This window comes from Pelecanus crispus, chromosome 18 (assembly GCF_030463565.1).
Source record: "Pelecanus crispus isolate bPelCri1 chromosome 18, bPelCri1.pri, whole genome shotgun sequence".
Lineage (NCBI taxonomy): Eukaryota > Metazoa > Chordata > Aves > Pelecaniformes > Pelecanidae > Pelecanus > Pelecanus crispus.
The window spans coordinates 3,532,226-3,554,516 of record NC_134660.1 but is presented as its reverse complement, the minus strand read 5'-3'; the positions used below and the strand labels follow the sequence as shown (position 1 = coordinate 3,554,516).

General features: G+C 60.9%; 2 protein-coding genes across 2 annotated transcripts; one reads left to right on the top strand and one right to left on the bottom strand.

The window, feature by feature from the left end:
* Positions 1-138: 138 nt before the first annotated feature.
* On the bottom strand, positions 139-2,566 carry RAMP2 (receptor activity modifying protein 2). The gene is made up of 4 exons (XM_075723058.1): positions 2,506-2,566; positions 1,348-1,458; positions 866-968; positions 139-394 (listed from the first exon to the last, which is right to left on the bottom strand). Exons 1-4 carry the CDS (start codon positions 2,564-2,566, stop codon positions 139-141), a joined length of 531 nt encoding a protein of 176 aa, XP_075579173.1.
* A 4,492-nt stretch (positions 2,567-7,058) lies between these two features.
* EZH1 (enhancer of zeste 1 polycomb repressive complex 2 subunit) lies at positions 7,059-21,257 on the top strand. Its single transcript, XM_075723053.1, has 20 exons — positions 7,059-7,114; positions 7,993-8,113; positions 8,693-8,821; positions 9,133-9,252; positions 10,324-10,444; positions 10,963-11,136; positions 12,075-12,177; positions 12,448-12,611; positions 13,470-13,561; positions 14,313-14,493; positions 15,361-15,557; positions 15,997-16,088; positions 17,262-17,302; positions 17,822-17,947; positions 18,873-19,051; positions 19,728-19,823; positions 20,220-20,301; positions 20,450-20,530; positions 20,932-21,016; positions 21,135-21,257. The coding sequence occupies exons 1-20, from the start codon at positions 7,104-7,106 to the stop codon at positions 21,193-21,195; spliced, it is 2,256 nt and encodes a 751-aa protein (XP_075579168.1). The 5' UTR covers positions 7,059-7,103; the 3' UTR covers positions 21,196-21,257.
* Positions 21,258-22,291: the final 1,034 nt, after the last annotated feature.

The window sequence follows — 22,291 nt, the reverse complement described above, 5'->3', positions numbered from 1 at the left end:
GCGGGCGGGAAGTGTGGGGCAGCGCCCAGGCGCAGGACCCGCAGCGTTGCCGCTGCCTGCTGCCTGCCGGCTCTCTGCCCGCCGCGGGCAGCGGGACGGGACGGCCAGCGATCAGCCGCGGGGGCCTGGGCAGCAACGCTAGGGCTGGGCCTTGCCGTCCTTGCTGTGCCAGATGACCAGCGTGACCAGGAAGGGGATGAGGCAGATGGGAGCGATGATCATGGCCAGCAGTACGTCCTCGGGTGGGTCGAAGTAGACCTGGTGCTCCAGGGTGCAGTTGTGGAAGTAGCGGTGGTGGCTCTGGAAGATGTACTGCTCCGCCAGCGCGTTGGGGTAGCCGTAGTGCAGCTGATCGGCCGAGCCCTCCAGGCAGGCCTGCAGCTCGCTGTAGGGCCTGGGGAGAGAGCCACAGCGTGCTGGGAGGGGGTGGGGATGTGCGGGGGCACGGGGTGGCTGCAGGACACCGGAGGCACGGACCGCCCCGCGTGGCCCCAGGACCCCCCCAGCCCAGCAGCACCCCTCCAGACTGCCCAGGGCTTGCCCTGAGCCCCACTGCCTGCACCCATCAGCCCCACGCAGGCAGGAGCTGCCGGAGGGAAGGTGGCCCTGGGTCCCTCGGGAGCTGGCGGCCTGTCAGCACGGCCCGGGGGCTCTGCCCCCAGCAAACACTTTCCGCTGTCTTGGGAGCTGCTCCACTCATGCGCCCATGGGGACAGAGGGGCCACAGGCAATGCCCCCACCAAAGGGTCCCCACGTGTGGCTTCCCCAACCGGGGATGTCCCCAGAGCCAGTCAGAGCCCCTGCCCCCGCCACACCCTGGCAGTGCTGCCCCGGAGGGCTGTTCGGCCATCCCGCCGCCCCGTACCTGCTGATGACCTTCCACTCGCACAGCTCGGATACCGTCACATTCTTCATCAGGTCAACGAAGAACTCCCAGCACTTCTGCGTAATGTTGGTGTATGTCTCCTCTGCAGGGGAAAGGCGCTGAGTGTGGGCAGCGTGCCCCTGCCAGAGCCCATCCCTGCCTGCGGCTGCCAGCGGGTAACACCCGGCACCCAGACCCGTGCCCAGGCTGGCGGGCAGGGTGCAGGCACGGTGGGGGCCCGGACCGCGCAGCAGCCCCAGGGCGATGCCCGGGGCCACAGCAGGAGGACAGGCTGCTGCCAGCTGCTCCCACTGTGGCCAGCGCTGGGGAGGGCTCCGTGGCGCAGCCCGGCTATTTTGGGGATGGACAGAGAACGCATGGCCGGGAAAAGGAGGGGTCACCCTGCGGCGCAGAGCCAGTCCCGGCCAGGGCGCCGTCAGCCCCATGGCGCCGCCCAGCCCTCGCCGAGCCTCGGCACTCACCCACAAGCTGGGCCGTCCAGTTGAACGTGGCCATGGGTGGGCTCGTCCTGGCATCCTGGCCGAAGCCCTCCACCTTGGCATCTGCATGGCAGAACCCGGTCCCCAGGAGCGCTGCGGAGGGGAGGGGACAGGGTCAGAAGGGGACAGGCACTGGCAGGGCCCCTTGCACGGGAGCTGCCCCAGCAGAGGCTGGGGTCTGCAGGGGGGAAATGGTTTCGGGTGTCCCTCAGGGGCTGCTGGAGCCAGTGGTCAGGGCACGGGGAACCGTGCTGTCCAGAGCCCGGCATCCAGCCCCCCGTACAGGCAGGGGCTGCGGGGAGGGGGCCAGCCAGGCTGCGGGCAGCTGCCCAAGGGTTCGGAGGGGCTGTCTGGGGGCTGCGGGCCCTGGGCCGTGGGTCACAGCCTGGGGCTGAGCCATGCCCCCCACCCGCGGTGAGCCAGCGCAGGGGCCGCACCATGGCCCTGGGGGGCCGCGCTGCAGCCAGACGGGGCCGGGGCAGGAAGAGGAAGCGCTGGCCGCAGCACGGCACTGCCGGAGAGCCCCTCCGCCTGCCAGCTGCCCCACACCCAGCACAGCCCGCCATGGGCGTGGGGTATGTGACTGCTCCACCCTGCCAGCCGCTTGCCAGCCGCTTGGCCCACCGGAGCCCCACGGCCCGAGGAAACAACCCCATCCATCTTCCACCCTCAGCCGAGGGCCCGCGGCATGGGGCAGCGATGCCAGCGGCACGGCGAACCGCCCCAGTGGGCCCTGCCTGGGCCGCTCACGTGGAGCCCTGGCACAGCCAGGCACTGGTGCTCCCGGGCTGGCACAGCGGCTGTGGCAAGCGCAGCCCACCCTGTCCCGGTCCCTGTCCCCGACGGCCCCGTCCAGCCCCTCTCTGTCCCAGCCCCGGGCTTCGCAGGGCTCCCAGCCGTTCTCATGGGTCATTTGCAAAGAGATCGGGGACGAGCATGGTGGGGGACGCCCCGCAGTGCCCGGTGCCCGCCTGCCACCGGCCCCTGGCCCCGTGTCGGGGTGGACGCTGGGCTGGGCTGAGCCGAGACCCCGTCCCCGGGCCCCACGTGCGGGAGGGCGGCCGCGTGCGGGGTGGTGCGAGGCACGGAGCCTCCCGCCGCTGGCGGCCACGGCCCCGGGGCCAGCCCCCGCGCACTTACCCCAGAGCAGCAGGAGCCCTCGGGAGAGCCGGCCGGAGCCCGTCTGCGCGCGCGGTGCCATCCTGAAAAAGCCTGCCGGCTAACGACCGGGACAAGTATTTCAATGGAAATAACAGGAAGCAACTCCTTTCCTCTGACAGGGGCAGTTTGACTACAGGAGACGTGTGAAAAATGAGATTGCTCAGCGCTGCTTTAAAGCGGCTCTCCCGGCGGGACCCCGCCGCCGTGCAGCGCGGTGCTGGCCCCCGCGGGCATCGCTCCCGCGCCCCGGTGCCCGGGCAGCCCGCGCCTCACCCGGTGGCCCAGAGGCTCCGCTCCCCGCGCAGCACGTCCAGTTTTACGAGGCCGCTATTTGTTTACTTGTGTATTTCTCTTTAATCCTGTCTGGGCTGGGTTGTGAAATCCCTCGTCTCCTGCGTGGAGGGCAGGCAGCCCGGCAGCCGGGGGGAGTGGACGGGGAAGCGTAACATCCCCGGACAGGCGCTGCCGCCCGGGCGCGGGGGTGGCGGGGGGACCCGCTGCCCTGACACCGTGGCTTCTGGCTTACCCAGGCACCTGCCCCACGGCCGGCATCGCCGGGGCAGCCCCGGCCCCTGCCTGCAGCCGGGGAGGGAAGGGCGGTGGCACGACCCACCCGCGAGCGCGAGGCCAGCGCAGGCAGGGAGATGGGGAAGAGGGCAAAGACTTGGCCGACGTTGCCCGTCCTCAGCCCCGACGCCTTCCTGCCGCACCACCCCGCCTGGCGCCAGCCCGGCTCTGCCGGAGCCCCTCGCTCCTGGCGCAGCTCCCGCCTGCGGGGCCCACACCTCCCCACGGAGCAGTGCCGCCGAGGACAACCCCAGCCCCACGGGTCTGTGGCGTTCTCGCCCAAGCACCGGGCTGAGGCCGGGTGAGCTCATTTCACCTCCGGCCTGGGGCAGAGCGCGAGCCCAAGGCTTCCCCTTTAACAGCCCGCCCGTGGGACGTGCAGAGCATGAATCGGAGCGCAATGAAGCGCAGCTCGGAGGGACCCTCCCTGCTGCGGAAAGACGATCTTGCCAGGCTTCGCGCTCCCCAGCAAACGTCCTGGCAGAGCTGCCTGATCCTCCCCAGGCCGCGGCAGCCACCAGGGCACCGTGGGACCTTTCGCGGGCGAGCGGCGGCATCTGGAAGCCATCAGGCCCTGGCGCTCTGGGGGCTGCGGCGTCGAAGCCCCCGGCCCCGCTCCTTGTTGGAGCCGCTGGAGCCTCCGGCCGGGCGGCAGAAGCCTCTGCCAGGGAGACACCCAATGATCTCAGCGCCGTCCCGGGGCTGGGATGGCCGCCCCCCTCCTGGGGCATCCGGAGGGGATGGGCAGGGATGGGATGGGCAGGGATGGGACGGTGGCTGCCAGCCAAGGCCTGGGGCTCCCCGCCCCCAGCCTGGCACCCCCGGCGCTCCCTGCCAGCCCCCACCCCGGGGTGCCGAGGAAGGGGCTTGGCCCATGCAGGATCAGAACCCCAGCGCCTGGGACCCTTCTCCCGACTCTCCTCCTGCCGAGGCAGATGCATCCAGAGCCCCGAGCCCAGCCTCCCCCATGCCACGGGACCTGCTCCATCCCCAGGGACGCCCAGACCCCTGTCCCTGCTCTGCCCTGTCCCCCTCACCCTCAGCCCACTCGTCCCACTTGCTGGCTCCCAGGGCTGGGAGGGAAGGGGGCTGTTGCCGGCCCCTCACAGGCACGGGGGCAGGCAGGGGCTGGGCAGCTGCCTGCTGGGGTTTGAGCCCCTTTCCGGGCTCTGCTGAGCGTGAGGGCGGCTGCAAGGGGCACGAGGCAGCTGAGCCCCACGGCCACAGCCACGGCTATCCCCGGGGGCAGCCCGCCCAGCCTGGGGGGCTCGGTTCCCGTGCAGTTGGTGAAGTATTCGGTGTGGACCTGCAGGAAGAAGGCGTCGAGGACAGCGCCGGGCCAGGGGCAGGAAAGCAGCTGGGCCAGCAGCTGGGTGCAGCTGGAGAGCTCGCTATAGGTGCTGTGGAGGGGCTGGTGTGAGGCCGGCTGCCAGGACGGGGACACATCCCCCGCGGTGGCCCCGCAAAGGCACCGCTCTGAGGGCGCATTCGGCACCGGCGGGGCTGACGCCAACCCACCTGCTGATCTGGTCCCAGCGGCAGCGGCTGCCCTCGGGGGTGGCCATCAGGGTGGCGTGGAAGGGGGCCCAGCAGTAGAGGGAGATCCAGTCCCCGTAGGTGTCCTGGCAGCGGGCCGGCCCCCCCAGCACCTCGGGCGGTCCTGCAGAGCACCGGCCAGACCCTGGGATGCTGCCCCGTCCCCAGCTCTCCCCCGAGCCTGGTTTCGGGGTGGCTGTTTGCTGGGTGGGAGTTCAACCCGCAGCCCTGGGGGTCCCATGCAGCCACGGGGGCCCCCGGGCTCAGCCACGCCGGGACCTGGGCTCTTGTGAGCCCCAGCACAGATTGCACGGGGCCCACCAAGGTCTGTAGGTGGATGGGGAGGACAGCCGGGATCACGGGAGGACAGCTCTACTCACCGTCCTCATCCAGGTACAGGTAGTGACCTGGAAGGACAGACGGTGCCGTCGGCGCTGGCAGGACCCGCGGGCCCGTGTGAGGGCAGGGCCCCGTCCCCCGGGGGTGCGGACACGGCCTCCGCCAGCAGCAGAGCCCGTGGCTGTGGCGATGCTGCAGCAGCTGGGGCCAGAGCTGCGCTGGGACGATGGCACCAGGGTCTTACCTTCGTCCTCGAGGTCCCCATACTCGGCGTCCCCACGCCCTGCAGCAAGGAGACACGGGGTGCCAGGGCTGCGCAGCCGGGGACAGCCCCAGCGCCCAGCCAGCTTTGGGGCATGAGCTAGGATGGTCCCAGCACACCGGGGACCTCCTCCCAGGCCGAGCTGAGCTCAGCAGCGGTGACTGGGCTGAGGGAAGGGGAGCAGGAGGCTCCTGGCTCTGCCTTGGCCTTTGCAACTGGAGCAGAGCAGTTTCTGAGCAAACACCAACCCCGTGGGCAGGGAAGCGCATGGCAAACCCTGCCCAGAGCATCCTCCGAGGGGAGGCCAGGAGGGGCCAGGGGAGCTGCCGCCCAGCACAGATATGTTGGGATGGGGAGAAACGGGCCAGGGAGCCTGCAGGGACCCGCTGCCCTGCCAGACCCGCTGCCCTGCCAGACCCACTGCCCGACCCCCTGCGCACCTCCGTGCAGCCCCGGCTGCCCTTACCCCGCTGGAGCAGAGGAAGGAGCAGGCAGCAGAGCCGCACCCCAAGGAGCATCCTCCCACCGCCGGGACCGCTGCGGCCGGGCTGGGGCTCTGCACGGGGATTTATCCCGGTCCCCGGCCCGTCCCAGCGCTGCCCGCCCACTCCCGAGCCAATGCCCGGGAAGGTCGGGGGGACGCCGGGCTCCCGCCCCGCCTGACTCAGCGAAGCTCCAAAGGCATCGGATGCGGGCCCGGGCGGGATGCGGGGCTGCGGGCACGGGCCGGCCCTGCTCGTCCCCCGCGGTCACCCCAGCGGCACCCCGGCCCTCGGGGGTGCGGAGCCGCCGCCCCGGGGCAGCCCCCAGCCCCCGGCCGGGGCAGCCGGCGCTTCGCACCGAGGGCAAGGACGGGGCCCTCGCCGGGGCAGGACCCAGCACCGCCCGCTCCCCGCCGCCGGGGCCCCCGGGGCAGGAAGGCCGCCGCCAACAGCCGCTTCCTGCCCGGCGCCGCCGCAGGAAGCCCGGGGCCCGCCCGGCCGCGGGGACCGGCCCCGCCATCGTCCCGCAGCGATGCGGCACCCGTGTCCCCCGGGGCGCCGGGCCCGTCCTTGCCCGCTCTGCGGCCCCGGAGGCGCTGGCCAAAAGGGCCGCGCCCGCAGGGACCACCGGGGCGCCTCGTCGGGGAGCGCGGCCCCGCCGGGCCAGGCTCCCCCCCGGGCCCGGAGGGCGGCAGAGCCGGGGCGGGGCCGGGCGCTGCCCCGCCAAGCGCTTCCCGCAGGACCGGGCCGGGCCCGCGGCAGGGCCGGGTCGGGGAGAGCCCGCGGGGAGACGGGGCCGGGCGCGCCCGAGCGTGGGCGAGCACCGGGGCGGGCTGGGCAGCGGGCTCGGAGCCGCCGGGCTCGGCCCGTTCCCCGCGGCCGGTGGGGGGGTTCTGTGGGCTGAAACGGGCGCGCCCCGCGGGGCTCCGCCCGGGCCCGGGTCTGGGTCCGAGCTCAGAGCGCCCCAGCGCCCGCGCTCCCCGCCCCGCCGGGGCAGCGCTGTGCGCCCGGGCCCGACCGGTACCGGCGGCGGCGGCGGGAGGGGGCGGGGTCTGGGGGCGGGACCGAAACAGGGGGGCGGGGCCTGGGGCGGGACTGCAGCGCGGGGGCGGGGTCTGGGGCGGGGCCGCAGCACAGGGGCGGGGTCTGGGGCGTGGTCTCAGCGCAGGGGCGGGGCCGTAACACGGGGCGGGGGCGGGGGGCGGGGCCGCAGCGCAGGGGGCGGGGTCTTGGGCGTGGCCGCAGCGCAGGAGGCGGGGTATGGGGCGGGGCTTCAGCTCGGGGCGTGGCCCGGGGGCGTGGCCGCAGCGCGGGGGCGGGGCTGTCCCGGGGCGGGGCCGGGCGCGGCGCAGGCGCGGCTGCGCAGGGGCGCGCGGCCTCCCCCCGGCGCGATGGCCGAGGAGTGAGTGCGGGGCGGGGCCCGGGGGGCCGGGGTCGGGGCAGCCCCCGGGGGGCCCGGGGTCCCCGTGGTACCGGCTGGGGCCTTGTGGGGGGGGAGCTGCGGCCGCCCGGGGCAGCGGCTGCGCGGGGCGGCGGGGCCGGGACCCGCTGCCCCGCTCCAGCGGCGCCGGCCGGCCTCGGCCCGCTCCGGTGCGTGTCACCGGCGCAGCCGGGCTGCGGGCCGGTGCTCGGCGCTGCCGCTGCCGTCCCAGCAGCCGTGCGGCCCGGCGGGGAGGCGCCCGGGCCCGGCCGGAGTGGCGGGGGGGGGGTGGTTGGGAGCCCCCGGTACCGTGGCCGTCCCAGGCCGGGCTCGCAGCGCAGCCCGGGGCCCGGCGGAGGCACGTCCCGTCCCGGGCGCGGCCGAGCCAGGCCGGGGGTGCTCCGCGCCCCGCTCATCCCAGCCGGGGGGCCCGGGAGCCGCCGCTGCCCCCGCCGGGCCCGGGCCTCTCTAGCGGCCTGTCCCTGGGGCCGGGCAGGGAACCCCGCGACCCCTCCCCGGGGCCTCGGGGCTGCAGCGGGGGGACCCGGGCCGCGGCCCGTTCCGCTGCCCGGGGCAGGCGGGAAGGCTCTGCCCACCGAGGGGTCGCGGGGGTTTGGGAGCAGCCGGATCCCGGTCAGCACGCTTCGTTCCCTTCGTCCACCAGCTCCCGGGGCTTTGCAGTGCACTTTGTGCCGTGGTTGTGCCGTAAACGGGACCAGCACAGATTTCCACGGTTATTTTTTCCTAGTTGAAGTCTATGATGCAGTTAAAATCCACAGGGATTTTTTTTTTCTAATAGCGCTTGTTTACAGGATTAAGCTCTCCGTTATTTGATATTTATTCCTTCTGTATTGTTATAGAAAAATGGAAATCGCCACCCCTCCGACGTCAAAATGCATTATATACTGGAAGAGAAAAGTCAAGTCTGAATATATGCGTCTTCGGCAGCTCAAGAGGTTTCAGGCGAACATGGGAGCTAAGGTAAAAATGTAACGACAGTAGCTCTAGCTGAAGGGATATCTCCTAAAGACTTCGCTTTACCTTCTAGTATTTGAGCAGCTGTCAGATGGGTGCTTCATCCTGCGAATTGCAAAGCTATATTTTAGTTGTAAGCTGGGTAAGTTTGAAGAGCTACTACTTCACCTCATGCTCCGTTATTAGCCTAGAGCTGTGCAGTCGGCATCCGCTGGCTGAGTGCTTGCATAACTGCAACGAGAGGACTCATTTCCACTTGTTCTTTAAAGTATCTCCTTGCTTGAACCCTCTCGATGCTGGTGGGTTTCAGACAACTTACTGTGATGCTCCTCTCCTTGGCAGGCAGGATTTTAGAAGAGGTCGGCTGGGATCAGGAGTTATCAAGGGCTACTGGCTGTTGGGCAGATTCTCAGCACAGTTTTGTACCAATCCTGAGTTAAATTAGAATGTCTTCTAACGAGTGTCATCAATTTGAAGTGCTCTGCCTTGCATACATTTTTGATACTTGAAACAAAATCTCAGGAGGGATTTTAGTGTTCTCAACCTGATTTCTTAAATTTTGAGTGTTGCTTTCTCTCATTTCAGGCTCTGTTTGTGGCCAACTTTGCGAAGGTTCATGAAAAGACTCAAATTCTGAATGAAGCCTGGAAGAAGCTTCGAGTCCAGCCAGTGCAATTGATGAAGCCTGTCAGCGGGCACCCGTTCCTAAAACAGGTGTGGAGAGGAAAAGGGGCACCGCAGCAGCAAGGGTGAACTAGAACCAGGGCTTTGCAGGGAGCTGTGAGGATATGGGATTGTTTTTTGTGCGTGCTGTCCTACGTCAGTGTCAGGCTGTGCCTCACATTCTTCTGGGATGCAGAAATGGGGGAAAAAAATCCCCAAACCCAAAGGCCTTTCCTGTGAAGGAGTCCCAAAGAGTGAACCTGGGGCTTCACTGTCTTTGTCCTGAAGTGCAATTTCCTTCTGGCTGTGACTGCCTCCCAGGCGCTGTTTCCTCACTGCCCTTCTCTGTACTCACATTCCAGTGTACTGTTGAGAGCATTTTCCCGGGATTTCCAAGCCAGACGCTGTACATGAGGACCCTGAACACGGTGGCCCTGGTGCCCATTATGTACTCCTGGTCTCCTCTTCAGCAGAATTTCATGGTACGTAGGAAGGCTCTGGGGTGCAAGGTCTTGGTGCGATTAGCGTGTAATTATTACGTGGTTGTAGACTGATTATACCTTCTTCAGCCCACTTGTTTCAAGCGATGTCCGCTCGAGAGATGACAGAAAGTATTGTTTCAGTTGCTTGTTTTGTTGAATCCCGTAAAACAGCCTTGTATCCATGCTGTCTTACCCAGCTAGTCTCTCCTTTACACCTGACTCCTTGCTAGGGCCACCATTATTTCACAGGAGTCAAGGAGTATATATGTTTTGAGAGGGTTTTTTTTTTTTTCCTTAAGATTTGTCTTCCCTTTTAAATGAAGGGTTTTATTTCTTAGGTAGGTCCTTTCCTTTGTGACTGGATTACCCTGCCAGTCTCATTGTAAGGATGCTACTGAGGATCAGTTCCTCTATCATAGTAGTGTGGGAAGTGATTTCAGTGCAGATTTTGGTGTGGCATAGTTAAGAATACTTTTCAAACAAACAGGAGATCTGTGGCTAGCCTGGCTCTTTGCCTGGTGTGGATGTGTTCCTGCAACCTGCGGGGCTCTCTGAAGCCTGCCGTAGCAGACCGGTGGGGTAGTGTGACACCAGCGACTGTAATGCAAAGAGTCGGTCAGTGGTGCCATGGCAATGAGGGTCCAATGTCCTTGCTCCTGTGGTTAACACGAGAATCTCCTCAGCTTTGGCTGTGTTCCTCCGGGGAGTGAGTTACCGGTTTGCCTTTCAGTGTCCCAGTTCTACTCTGCCTTGAACACAATCTCTCTGACATTTTTTGGCTGTTTATTATTCTTGGCAACGCGCGTGTTCCTGAGTTTCTGTAAGCATTGGAGGCGCAGCTCCTCTTTTTTAAAGCAAATTGCACTTTCAGGGGTCAGAGTTATGCTGCTGGCATGGGATAACAATGAAATGTCAGTGATGAGACATCTGAAACTGCAGCCGCGGAAGCTGAACCTTTGCTTTGCACTGTGGTGTCGGTGGGTCTGAATGGACAGGAGCAGCCTCAGCCACACAGCCTGGCTGGGAATCGGCAAGCGCTGGTTTTCTGAATTGCATCTGATCTCTTTTCAGGTGGAGGATGAAACCGTTCTCTGCAATATCCCTTACATGGGAGATGAGGTGAAGGAAGAAGATGAAACTTTCATTGAAGAACTTATTAATAACTATGACGGGAAGGTTCATGGAGAGGAAGGTAACCTGGGAGCAGTCAGCACTGTCCATTCAGTCTCTTACAAATAACATATCAAAGTAGTTAAGAAGTCAAAAGGTGGCAGCAGTAACCAGCTTTTCTGTGGGAGCTCTTAGAGCAGAAAAACAGGAACGTGCCTGCTGTTCTAGTTTGCAAGGACACAGTCCTGCCTTTTGATATCCTGCTCTGTTCTAGGCCTGGGGTGCTCTGGAGCCAATGCTCTTGTTCACGGGGATTCACAGGAGTGCTCTGGGGTGCTGAAAAATGTGCTAGATCGTAAAACCCTGCCTGGAGGGAGGAAGGCAGTGGAAAACTCTGGAATGGCCTGTCCTCAGATTGCTAAAAATGATACACCACTCCTATGACTCTAGCATTAAAATCCCATAAATCCTATCCCTACAAAATTGCGAGGCAGGTTCTGGTTGCTAACAGCGTCATGTGGCTGGCTTGTGATTTACCACCATGAGGAGCGTGAAAGATGATGGCACACCCACAAACTGGCTGACATCTCTGTGTTTCAGAAATGATTTCAGGATCAGTCCTCATCAGTGATGCTGTGTTCCTGGAGCTAGTGAATGCCCTGAATCAGTACTCAGATGAGGAAGAGGAAGGACACAACGATTCTGAGGTTAAACAGGAGGATGGGAAAGAAGAGCTGCCAGTCACAAGGAAAAGAAAGCGAATTGCAGTGGAAGGTGGGTTTGGCCACAGAAATTGGGGCTGCGTTGGTCACGTTTCCATCCTGCCCTGCCTGAGTAGCTGGCCAGTGCTCTCCTGCCATCATTCTTGGTTATTAATGTGTCACTAAGGGCAGTAACCAGCTTGGCAAGTTCTGGTACAGTAGTCGAAGGCAGAAGGGAAATCGGTTGTTCTCACTGTCCCCTGCAGACAGGATAAGAAGTCATCAGCTTAAAGTGTGGTGAGGAATAATTTAGATGAGTCATCTGGAAAACCATTTCATGGTAAGATTAGCAAAGCAGCGGGGTACTATCTGAGGAGGCTGTGGGATCTCTGCTCTTGGAGGTTTTAAAGTGCCGGTCTGACAAGCACGTGTTTAGTAAGTTTGTAGGTAGGTCTGATTCTGCTGTAGGCCAGGGAGGTGGACCTGTTCAAATCCCTTCCAGACCCATTTTCCATGTATTAGTGTTCCTCTTCCCTCTCGTGTGCCACCTGGAGTTCTTGTTACATAGAGGAAGCTCTCCTTTGTGGGATTTTCATGTGTCCTGCATGACCTTAGGAATGCTGACTGGTAGTTTCATCTTTGTCTTTGGTTTATAGTTATACGGGTAGCACAAATATCAGGACCTTTCGCAGATGTAGAAAAGCATTGTCTGCAAATCCTTTCTTGGTAAAAATAAATAGTAATAGTCCTTAAGAAATCATTGGTACTTCCACCGATACATTATGCTACTTCGAAAGTGGCAGTGTACTGCATCTGGAAATGCCTTAGCCTAGTTGCAGGAGGACAGCTTTATCCATTGTATGTGGGATTACATTTCTGTCTCTTAAAATACAATCCTGAACACCTACTGGAATCTCTCTAATTCCTACTGGAATTCCTACTGGAATCTTCTGTAAAAAGGAAAGACACGTTCACATCCAGCTTAACTGAGGACTTTTCTCTCTTTCCTAGGTAACAAGAAGTGTTCAAAGAAGCGGTTTCCAAATGACATGATATTCACTGCTATTTCTTCTATGTTTCCTGAATATGGCTTCCCAGATGACATGAAAGAGAGGTAGAAGATCTCTACTTAAGTTGTCTGTTACCTTTCTTAGCAACAATTGAAATCCGTATTTCAGAAAACAGCACTGGGCTCTGACCAGAAAGTAGAGCTCAGTTGGCTGCAGGCACCATGAGCAGAGTGGTTTTTGAGCGTTAGAAACTTTAGTTCAGCCTCAAGGTATCTGGGCCAGAGTCCTACTGGCCCAGATAGTAATGTAGTTGTGTAAAATGTCCCAAATTTGGAAAGCATGCACATCTGTGGGTGTTTCCGTTTGTCAAATAGGTACCGGGAGCTCACGGAAGTGTCAGACCCGAACGTGCTGCCGCCGCAGTGCACTCCCAACATAGACGGGCCGTGCGCGAAGTCAGTCCAGCGGGAGCAGTCCCTGCACTCCTTCCACACCCTCTTCTGCCGCCGCTGCTTCAAATACGACTGTTTTCTGCATCGTAAGTGCAGTCTTGGCCGGACGCTTCCCTAGAGCCCTTTTCTCCTCATTTTTCCTCAGTGCTTCATAACTCTGCACGCCTTGCTTAGTGTCTGTGCTGCAGTCTGTAGAGGGTGGTGCCTCCCCGGAGTTTGCAGTGGAGCCTTAGGAGCTGACAGGTGCCCAGAAGCCTTTTGTAAAGACGGCTCCACTCATTTCCTCAAACGGATGGTAAACCGACCTGCGTGGCCGTCCCCTCTTTCTCACCACTGTTCAGCACGCCGTGTTCGAGCCTCCTGGCGTTTTGTGCCAGAAATACTGCCGCAACTAGACTTTTACCCTTGCTTTGCAGAAGCTCATCAGGGAAAGGCATGAATATTTCACTTCCAAAGTCTGGACATGCCCCTGTGTTTTGTTGCCTCACTGGAACTTACAGCTTCATCTTAGTCATGTTCCTGCGGTTTGTCTTGCTAAAGCCTTTTGGATACTGGTTAGCTGTTGGACCTGCTGTTTCCCAGGTCTAAGGGCTTCTTTGGAAAGCCACAGGACTCTTTCCAGTGAATTATTTATTAAAAGATATAATATTAAGATCATGTGGTCTTTTTTTTTTTCCAGTCTGAAAGCAGATCTTTTTCCTATGGCCTCTCCTTCCCAAGTGTTCCCCCAGGGTATGCTGAGTCCCCGTCATGGGTTGGAGCAGGGCTGGCCGGGAGGTCCTGCTGCCTCGTTCCCCGCTGCTGGGAGAGCTGCTGGGGCACTCTTGCTGCCTGCCTCTGGCTCCCACTTAACCTTCGTTGAGTTCGTGCTGCCTCTGTCCCTTGCAGCATGGGGGGAGAGCCTTGGAGGATGCTAATAGTAAAGATAACTATTATTTTTGCAGCTTTTCATGCTACTCCTAATGTGTACAAACGAAAGAATAGAGAGACCAAGATCGAGCCAGATCCTTGCGGAGCAGACTGTTTCCTCTGGCTGGTATGTTTCTGCGTTGCTGCTTTTGAAACCACGAGAGAAGTGGCCTGGCCAGCCCTGCTCTGCAGAACTCTGTGGGTCCTTTTCACAACTTTGATGATTTTTCAGAATTGGTTGTCATCCTCAGTGGATTCAGGGGGGCATGAATTCAAATACAGACCTTACCAGATGCGTATTTCGGCACATCTCCAACGAAGGCTAATTTCATAGCTAGCAGATGGGAAATTGTGGTGACAAATGATTTCTCTGGACTCTGCAGCATTTGAAAAATGAAGCCCAGGTTAAAAATGCTGGGGAAGGAATCTAGCATATGAACTATTTTCAAAACGATCTTTCAGAAATACAGCCTATCTGTGTTACCGGGGATGAGAGCTGCAGATTGGAAGAGCTGGCTGCAGGGAGGTGGGTGCGCTTGGTGGTGTCGGAGCTGGTCAGCTGGCTCGGACACGGGGTGTCCCAGGGAGCTGCAGGGCTGGAGCAGAGGAAGAGGCCAGGAGAATTTCATTGCCAGGGCAAGAAGCAGGGAAGCAGACAGGAGGGCCGGGGCCAGGGAGCCTCTTCCGACCAGGCAGTGGTGCCGAAGGAAGCAAAGCGGGAGTGTGCAGTGCGGGCAGCTGGCAGGGCCTTGGCACTCACTGAAGTGACCATGCGTGGCGGGTTTTCCACCTTTTCCTGGTGTCCCAGGGCCTGTGGAAAAGCATTTCTGTGTTCCCTGGTCACCTGCCACCTGCCTTGTCTTCTGCTCTGGTTGCAGGAAGGAGCCAAGGAGTTTGCTGCGCTGCACAACCCCAGGTCCAAGTGCTCCGGCCGGCGCCGCCGGAGGCACCACGTGGTGGGTGCTTCTTGCTCAAACACCCCGGCTTCCACCGTTGCTGAGACGAGGGAGGGCGACAGCGACCGAGACACGGGCAACGAGTGGGCGTCTAGCTCCTCGGGTACGATGCCACCCCAGAGACACCCCTCGGGCAGTAGGAGCAGTAAGGACGGGCAGCACCGCACATCTGGGGCTCTCCCTGTCTTGCCTCTGCGTCCCGCACCCCGCACAGGGGTGTGGAGTTTGGAGTTAGCAAACAGAGTCGGTGTTTACAGCTGGGCTTAAACAAACATGGGGGACACCAGGCCCTGCCCTTGCTGCTGTGGGATTCATTGTCCTCTCCCAGGAAGGAGGAATGTTGCCAGGCAAAGTGAGAGCTTTGCTGAGACCTGCAAAGCCAAGAGCCCTCAGCTCTGAGCTTGGCTGTGCGTGAGGAAAGTGCCCCTGGCAGGGCAGTGCCCGGGCAGCGCCGGTCTGTGCGCTGGGGAGCTGTCGAGGTGGGGGGCATGTCTGTGGGCCTGCCAGGGGCGAGTGCTTCCTTGGTGCCGCAGACAAGCACCGAGCTGCTCCTGCCATGCCGGGGGAAGTGGTGGTGGCTGGGGCAGAATGAGCTCCTGGGGGCAGAGGGCTCCCATACGTCTGGGTCGCGTCTCGGGCGGGAGAGGATGGAGTGGCTTCCTCGTCCTTGGGCCTCTCTGGCCCTGCTGCCCTAGTCAGGGGGCCCCGTCCTGGGCCAGCCCTGGAAGGGGAAGGTGGCACGGTGGCTCTGGTGCTGCCTTGCTGCGAGGGGGCCAGCGCCACCGTCCCAGCCGGCGCCGGCGCTGGGCTGCCTGACTAGAGGCAGGAGCGTGGTGCAGGGCTGCTGGGAGGTGTAGGGGCCGGGGCGAGGCAAGGGCACTTCGGGGGGGACTGCTGCCCTCGGGAGGTGTGACGGCAAGGGTGCGTTCTCCTGTGTTGCATTTGGCCTAATATCTGCCTTTCCTGCCAGAGGCGAACTCCCGCTGCCAGACCCCCACCAAGCAGAAGCTGAGCCCGGCCTCCTCCCAGCTGTTCGCGGTGGAGACGCCGCAGGAGCCCGTCGAGTGGACGGGAGCCGAGGAGTCGCTCTTCCGCGTCTTCCATGGGACCTACTTCAACAACTTCTGCTCCATTGCCAGGCTGCTGGGAACAAAGACGTGCAAGCAGGTGGGTGCCTGGAGAGGGCAGGCACTGCAGCGCCTGGCTCAGCGGCAGGAGGGAGGCCTTGGCCGCTGCTTGCCTGTTGTTTTTTCTTCTCTGCCACAAACCGCCTCGAGGAATGTGTTGCATCAACACTTTGTGGAGTTCAGTGTTATTATTTTGCAGTACTGCTGCAGAATGAGCCCCGCGCATGCCCAGCGCTCTTAGCTTCCCCCAGTGTGCCTTGTCTGAGGCTGGGCACACTGGCAGGGCGGGCGCTCTTATTTCCCAGGCAAGAGAAGCACTGACAGCCGTGGTCAGGGAAACTGGGGGCAGAACTGCCTGCTTACTGGTCCAGGGACTGGGAGCCCCCCTGCTTGCTTACACTCTCTCTATTTATGCTTTAGATAAAACCAACCTGAGTACACTGAACTTTATTCTTCTTTTTGCTTCTGTTCTTTGGTAGGTCTTTCAGTTTGCAGTGAAAGAATCGCTTATAACAAAACTGCCAACAAATGAATTAATGAATCCATCCCAGAAGAAGAAAAGGAAGCACAGGCAAGTGTTGGACAAGCTTGTTTTGTTCTTAAAATGCAACCAGATCCACTGCTTTTTGTGCCAAAGCATTCCTGGTAATCCCCATCTGGCTCCCATCTGCACACACATCCCGCTGTCGCACGGGGCTGCTGGTGCTGCCGGCTGGGTGCTGGCCCCTGGCCTCTCTCCCCGGTGCTGCTGCCCTGGCTGGGAGGCTCTGCAGCTCTGTGGCCCCGGGCTCAGCCCCGCAGGAGACGGCAGCACGGTGCCCGGCTGTAGGGCTGCGCTGCTGCGGGAGGGCCGGTGCCGCTGTCCTAACGGCAGCCTTAGCCTCAGCTCCCTGACTTATAACCTACTTTTTGTGTACTGTCCTGGTTTCAGCTGGGATAGAGTTAATTTTCTTCCTAGCAGCAGGCATAGTGCTGTGTTTTGGATTTAGCAGGAGAAGAATGTTGATAACATGCTGATGTTTTTAGTTGTTGCTGAGTACTGCTTATGCTAGTCAAGGACTTTTTCAGCTTCCCATGCTCTGCCAGGCGCACAAGAAACTGGGAGGGGGCACAGCCAGGATAGTTGATCCAAACTGACCAAAGGGCTATTCCATACCATATGACGTCATGCTCAGTATATAAACTGGGGGGGGGTGGCCAGGGAGCAGCAATCGCTGCTCGGGAACTGTCTGGGTATCGGTCGGCGGGTGGTGAGCAATTGCATTGGGCATCACTTGCTTCGTGTATCATTATTATTATTATCATTATTATACTGTTACTATTAGCATTACTATTTTACTTTATTTCAATTATTAAACTGTTCTTATCTCAACCCAGGAGTGTTTCTCACTCTTACTCCTCCGATTCTCTCCCCCATCCCATCGGGGTAGGGGGAGTGAGCGAGCGGCTGCGTGGTGCTTAGTTGCTGGCTGGGGCTAAACCACGACAGTGCTGTTCCCAGCATGTCCAGTATTATTCTGGCTCTAGCATTTGCCTTAAATAACTAATGCTGTAGCTGTATCGTTCTCATCTTTCTCCGCTTTACGGCCGGCTGATGGTTATTAATGCATGGAGCTGCCAGACAGCCTCGCTGGATTCGCCCATCTGCCGCTGCCGTGCTGACCGGTGGTGCCGAGCAGTCGTGGCCGGCTCTCCCTGACAGAGGCTCGCAAGTCCCCTCAGACCCTCTCTGCTTCTCTTCCAGGCTGTGGGCTGCGCACTGCAGGAAGATTCAGCTGAAGAAAGGTAGCGTTTGCTGTGGCTGTGTCACACGAGGTTTGCAAGGCCACTCACCCGCAGGGTCTTGTTCTCCGGCTCTGCCTCGCGCAGCGGGACGGCCGCGTCCTGCTCTCCAGCCCCACAGCTGCAGCAGCGTGGAGGGGGAGCGGCTCCCCCCAGCCGGGCTCTTTGGGGTGCCGCGGGTCGGCCCCGCTGCGGCTGTGCCGTGGGAATCACCGCTGTGCCAGTGCTCTTGCTGAGGCAGTACGTGCGGTGCGGTCTTGGTCCAGCCAGACGGGAGGCCAAGGTTTGGCGTGTGGCCCCGCTGTAAAATGGGTTGGTCAGGGCAGAGCAGACGTGTGCCATGTGTTGGTAATCACAGCCATGTGTCTGCAGGAGCTGTGCGCTGGGTGCTGCTGGGTTCCCTGCCCTCTGCAGGCAAACGGGGAGCTTGCACCTTCCCCGCTCCAGAGCCCTGGGCGTGCTGCTTTCAAATGGTTCTGTAATGTCCAGCTTCTAATCCGGGCATTTCTCCTCTTGTTCTAGATAATTCACCTACCCAGGTGTACAACTACCAGCCCTGTGACCACCCTGAGCATCCCTGTGACAGCTCCTGCCCTTGCATCATGACTCAGAATTTCTGTGAGAAGTTCTGCCAGTGCAACCCTGACTGTAAGGAGAAACCTAGGACTGTCGGGCAGGAAAGCAGCCAGCTCTCCTGACACAGACCAGAGGGAGGGTGCAGAGCTGGGACTTACTGGAGGCCTGCTTTATTCCTGCACTCACTGCTCTGTCCATCTGCAGCAGTTGGATTAGCAGTCTGCTAAAACCCAAGGGGAAGCCGTTCCATGCTGGTTCCCTGAGAGCAGGATGTGTGGCCAGCAGTTAGGGTGGGAGTTGGGTCACTGCTCTGCCATGGTTATTTTGCCTCTCTGGGCTTCAATTCCCAGCTCTGCAATGGAGATAACCAGGCTTGCCCACATTGATGGGGCTTCTGAGGGTGCGTTTGTTAAGGGTTATGACACAGCTTGGGGCTGGAAGGACTTACAGGGTGACAGGGAGCCAGCTCAGGCTCCAAGATTCTCTCTACTGATCTGTTATGTTGATATTATCTGAGTTATTTTCAAATTGCACACAGTTAGTCCCAAGAGGCAGATCAGCATCTCCAGCCACGCAGATGGGAAGGACCTTGTGTGCGGTCTGTGCTTTGCTAGGTGTGAGCAGTGCTCAAAGCTCCCGTCCACACAGCGTGTTCCTGTGATTTGCTTCCAGCTCCGGGGTGCCCAGGCTGCCTCACGCTCACCTTGTCTCGTTGTGTTCTTAGTGAGCGCTGTCCTGGTGACTTTGGGAGGGGTAGGAAGGTGGTCTGGGGGCTCCTGGCTCTGCTCCCTGGAGCAGAGTGGGTACAGAGCTCTGTATTAGCTCAGAGGCCTTCCTTATGTTAGCAGGGTGGTGGGCAGGCAGCGTGGACCTTGGGAGCAGACAGGCTTAGTTTTGTACCTGCCCAGGGCCTGCCAGGGTGGCTCGGGAGGAGCTTCTGTGCTCCTGTGGGCCTGAAAAACCTCATGGTGCAAAACCAGGGGCTGTGTTGCTGCAGGTCAGAACCGCTTCCCAGGCTGCCGCTGTAAAACCCAGTGCAACACCAAGCAGTGCCCGTGCTACCTGGCTGTGCGGGAGTGCGATCCAGACCTCTGCCTGACCTGTGGGGCTTCGGAGCACTGGGACTGCAAGGTGGTCTCCTGCAAGAACTGCAGCATCCAGCGAGGTCTCAAAAAGGTATTGACAGCAGCATGGCTCTGGACTGCTGGCAGGGGGCTGCCTCGGGGTAGAGCTGATAAAGAGAGCTCCTGCTGCGTGGGAGAGGCTGTGCGAGCCACCCGCAGCTGAGTCAGGAGGTCTGGAAGAGAAGCTGCTCTGCCCCAGGCTTCTGTAGCAATTAATCTGGAATATGGATTATGGATGTGAAAATCAGGAGATGGGAGTTACATGAGGAAGGGTGAGAGCAAGGGAGTGTAAAAAGTGACTCCAGAGAAGGGTTAGGTCTTGAATTCTGCTGATCAGGGCAAGGGACTGCACGTAAAAAAGACCAAAATTCAGAGAAAGATGCAAATTAGTGGGTGTCGAGTAATGTGCAGCTCCAGCCTAGTGCTGCTATGATCTGTAAGTCTGAAGGGAGCTGTGTGTCACCTTGAACCAGGGGATGCTGGCTAGACACCGGCTCCCCTTTGCTCCTCAGAGTTACTTGACGCCGTGACGTTGGGACACTGAGCAGCCAGCACAGCACGCCTGTTCCTGGGCACTGCCCTAACCCCGGTGTGCGCAACCGTGCCGGGAGGCGGAGAGCTCTTCACTGTTGCTTTCTGGCCTGCCTGATGCACGGGGTGTGATCTCGGGATGCTGGGAGGTGGTGGGCCTGCCGACCGTAACCGTTTCCTTTTCACCTTGGCTCCAGCATTTGTTGCTGGCACCGTCAGATGTCGCTGGCTGGGGGACTTTCATCAAGGAATCTGTGCAGAAGAATGAGTTCATCTCCGAGTACTGTGGCGAGGTCAGTGCTTCTGCCCGTGCTGGGGCTGCTGTGCCGCGTGCTCGGGAGGCTGTGTTCAATGGCAGTGCTTCCTTCGGCTGCCGGTCCCGCGGGGACAGCGTGCCCTCCCCAGCTTGGCCGTGGCCACGGGCTCACCCTGACCAGGTTTAGAGATTGATCTTGCACCATTTTGGGACCCATCTCGGTACCTCGAGGCCCTCCACTGTGTTGTGTATGCGCTGCTCCCTGGGAGCCCAGCTCTTGTCTCTTCTCCCTCCCTGGGAGCCCTGGCGAGCTCCTGCCCGTGGGGTGGGAGGGCAGGAGGGTGTTTCCAGGAGGTAAGCGAGCACTTCTGCTCCCAGCGATCCTCGCTGTGCCCTCAGGCGCCGAGTCTCTCAAGGTGTTGTCCTTTTCCAGCTTATTTCACAGGATGAGGCTGACCGGCGAGGGAAGGTCTACGACAAATACATGTCCAGCTTCCTCTTCAACCTCAACAATGGTAACTCACCTGGGGCTTCGAGGCGGGGAGGAGACTTGGGCTTCCTGGCAGGGGCCCGTGGCCAGGCGGGCAAGTCTGAGCCCATCTGTCACTTAAGCAGCATGCCTGTCTTTATGCTACAGTTTTCTTTGTTTTTTTTCCTTAATAGATTTTGTTGTTGATGCCACCCGCAAAGGAAATAAAATCCGCTTTGCCAATCACTCAGTGAACCCCAATTGCTATGCCAAAGGTGAGATATCCCTGCCCAGTCAGAGCTCGGGGGGGGAAGGTTCTCTGGGGTTGTGCTCAGCTCCAGGATTGCAGTGGATTCTTCAGGGTCCCAAGTCACCCTGAGCCTGTGGGAGCAGCAGAACTTCAAAGACCTGGAAAAAGTCTCCTCCTCTCTGCAGCAAATCACGTTCCTGATGGCGAGGGCCACGCTCAGCTCTGCGGTGGCCCTGGCCTCTCAAGGAGAGATCGCTGCTAGAGAGTGGCTGGGAGCTCCCCGGGGAGCGCCCCGTGCCCGCTGGGCAGGAGCTGGGGTACCGTGGCCCTGGGGGGTGGCAGCTGGCCAGGCAGGGCAAAAGTGCTGCAAGGCCTCCTGGCCTGAGCTGGAGCTGCGTGTCTCTGATGTCGTCTCTCTGGTTGCAGTTGTGATGGTGAACGGAGACCACCGGATAGGGATCTTTGCCAAGAGGGCCATCCAGGCGGGAGAGGAGCTCTTCTTCGATTACAGGTACCTTGGGGAGCGACCGGCTGGGGACTGGGGTGCAGGGTTGACCCCGCTTTCTGTGTGCTCGTTTGTGGGGAGCGCAAGAGGTCATTACAGCAGCCGTGATTTTCCTGTCTTGTAGGTACAGCCAGGCAGACGCCCTGAAGTATGTCGGCATAGAGAGGGAGACGGATATCATCTAGGCTCTGTGCAGGGTGGTCCCCAGCACTCCTTGCTGCTGCACCTTGTAAGCAATGCCATGTTTGCTTCACGCTGACATGACTGCTGCTGTTCCCGTTGCTGTGTGTGTCACAAGTGCTACTTTCCATCCAGACGCCCAGAGAGAGACTCGGGGCAGGAGTGTGAGCGGCTGCTGCCGGGGCGGCAGCTTTGCCGGCCCTGGGCTGGGGCAGGCTCCGGAGCCTTGCTCTGTGGGCAATCTCCCGGGCTGGAGGGAGCCCGTGGACCAAGGCAGCTGGGGCTTGAAGAAAAGCTGTGGTGCAGGAGGAGGGACAGCCGTGAATTCTCGGTCTCTTTCCATTTTCTCCCGACTGCTGGAAGAACGAGAGCGAGTGAGGTACCACCTGCACCGAGACCTGGGGGGCGGAGGGGCTGGTGCTCCCCTCCAGCCCTGTCCCCTGGGATAGGCTCTGGTCTCGGGTTCTACCTTTTGCTGCCTGTTTTGTGCTGTTGACAAGGACAGCGACAGGGTTGGAAGCTGCTGTCGCTGTGGCTCTGTTTCCCCTCTGCCCCAGCTGGCTGGGGGACAGAGATGGCCTAGCTGTGGCTGGCATGGCACAGCACTTGGGGATGGGGAGAGCAGCACTATGCAAAAAGTCACTTTGGGTAGGGACGCCACTGAGCTGGTTAGAGACAGTGTTATGGGGGTGCTGCTGCAAGCACGAAAGAGTCCAGAGGCAGCAGGAACTGAGGAAGCCCTTCCAGCCTGCGGCGTTTTCTCATGGCTGTGGCGTGGCTGTTCAGCTCGTGCCCGTCCCCAGCTGCTCTGCTGCCTGGCCCTTCTGGGGCCGGCGCATGGATGCTTCTGCCAGGCAGCTTTGGGGCCGTGGCGGGGGAACTCCTGCTGACCTGCTGGGGCTGCACCCAGAGTGGGAGACGGGGCCTCGGCCACCCTGCACCCAGGCAGGCGCTTCCTGGCCGTGCAGTACCAGAGCTGGTTCCTCCACCCTCCTGTGTCAGGACAGTCCCCTCAGAGCAGCACAGGTCCGTGGGAGGTGTCGGGGACTTTAGGAGCCAGCAGAGCGGGTCCCCTCAGGGCGGGAGCCTTCGGTTGCACAG

Bases quoted from the DNA above. Each gene is read 5' to 3' on its own strand.
- RAMP2 (XM_075723058.1), bottom strand. From the start codon at position 2,566: ATGGCACCGCGCGCGCAGACGGGCTCCGGCCGGCTCTCCCGAGGGCTC. The intron at 969-1,347 runs GTGAGTGCCGAG...TTTCCCCTGCAG, and splicing joins CTGGACGGCCCAGCTTGTGG to AGGAGACATACACCAACATT. The intron at 395-865 runs GTACGGGGCGGC...CTCTCTCCCCAG, and splicing joins GAGTGGAAGGTCATCAGCAG to GCCCTACAGCGAGCTGCAGG.
- EZH1 (XM_075723053.1), top strand. The intron at 12,612-13,469 runs GTAAGTGCAGTC...TTATTTTTGCAG, and splicing joins ATACGACTGTTTTCTGCATC to CTTTTCATGCTACTCCTAAT. The intron at 14,494-15,360 runs GTACGATGCCAC...CTTTCCTGCCAG, and splicing joins GTGGGCGTCTAGCTCCTCGG to AGGCGAACTCCCGCTGCCAG.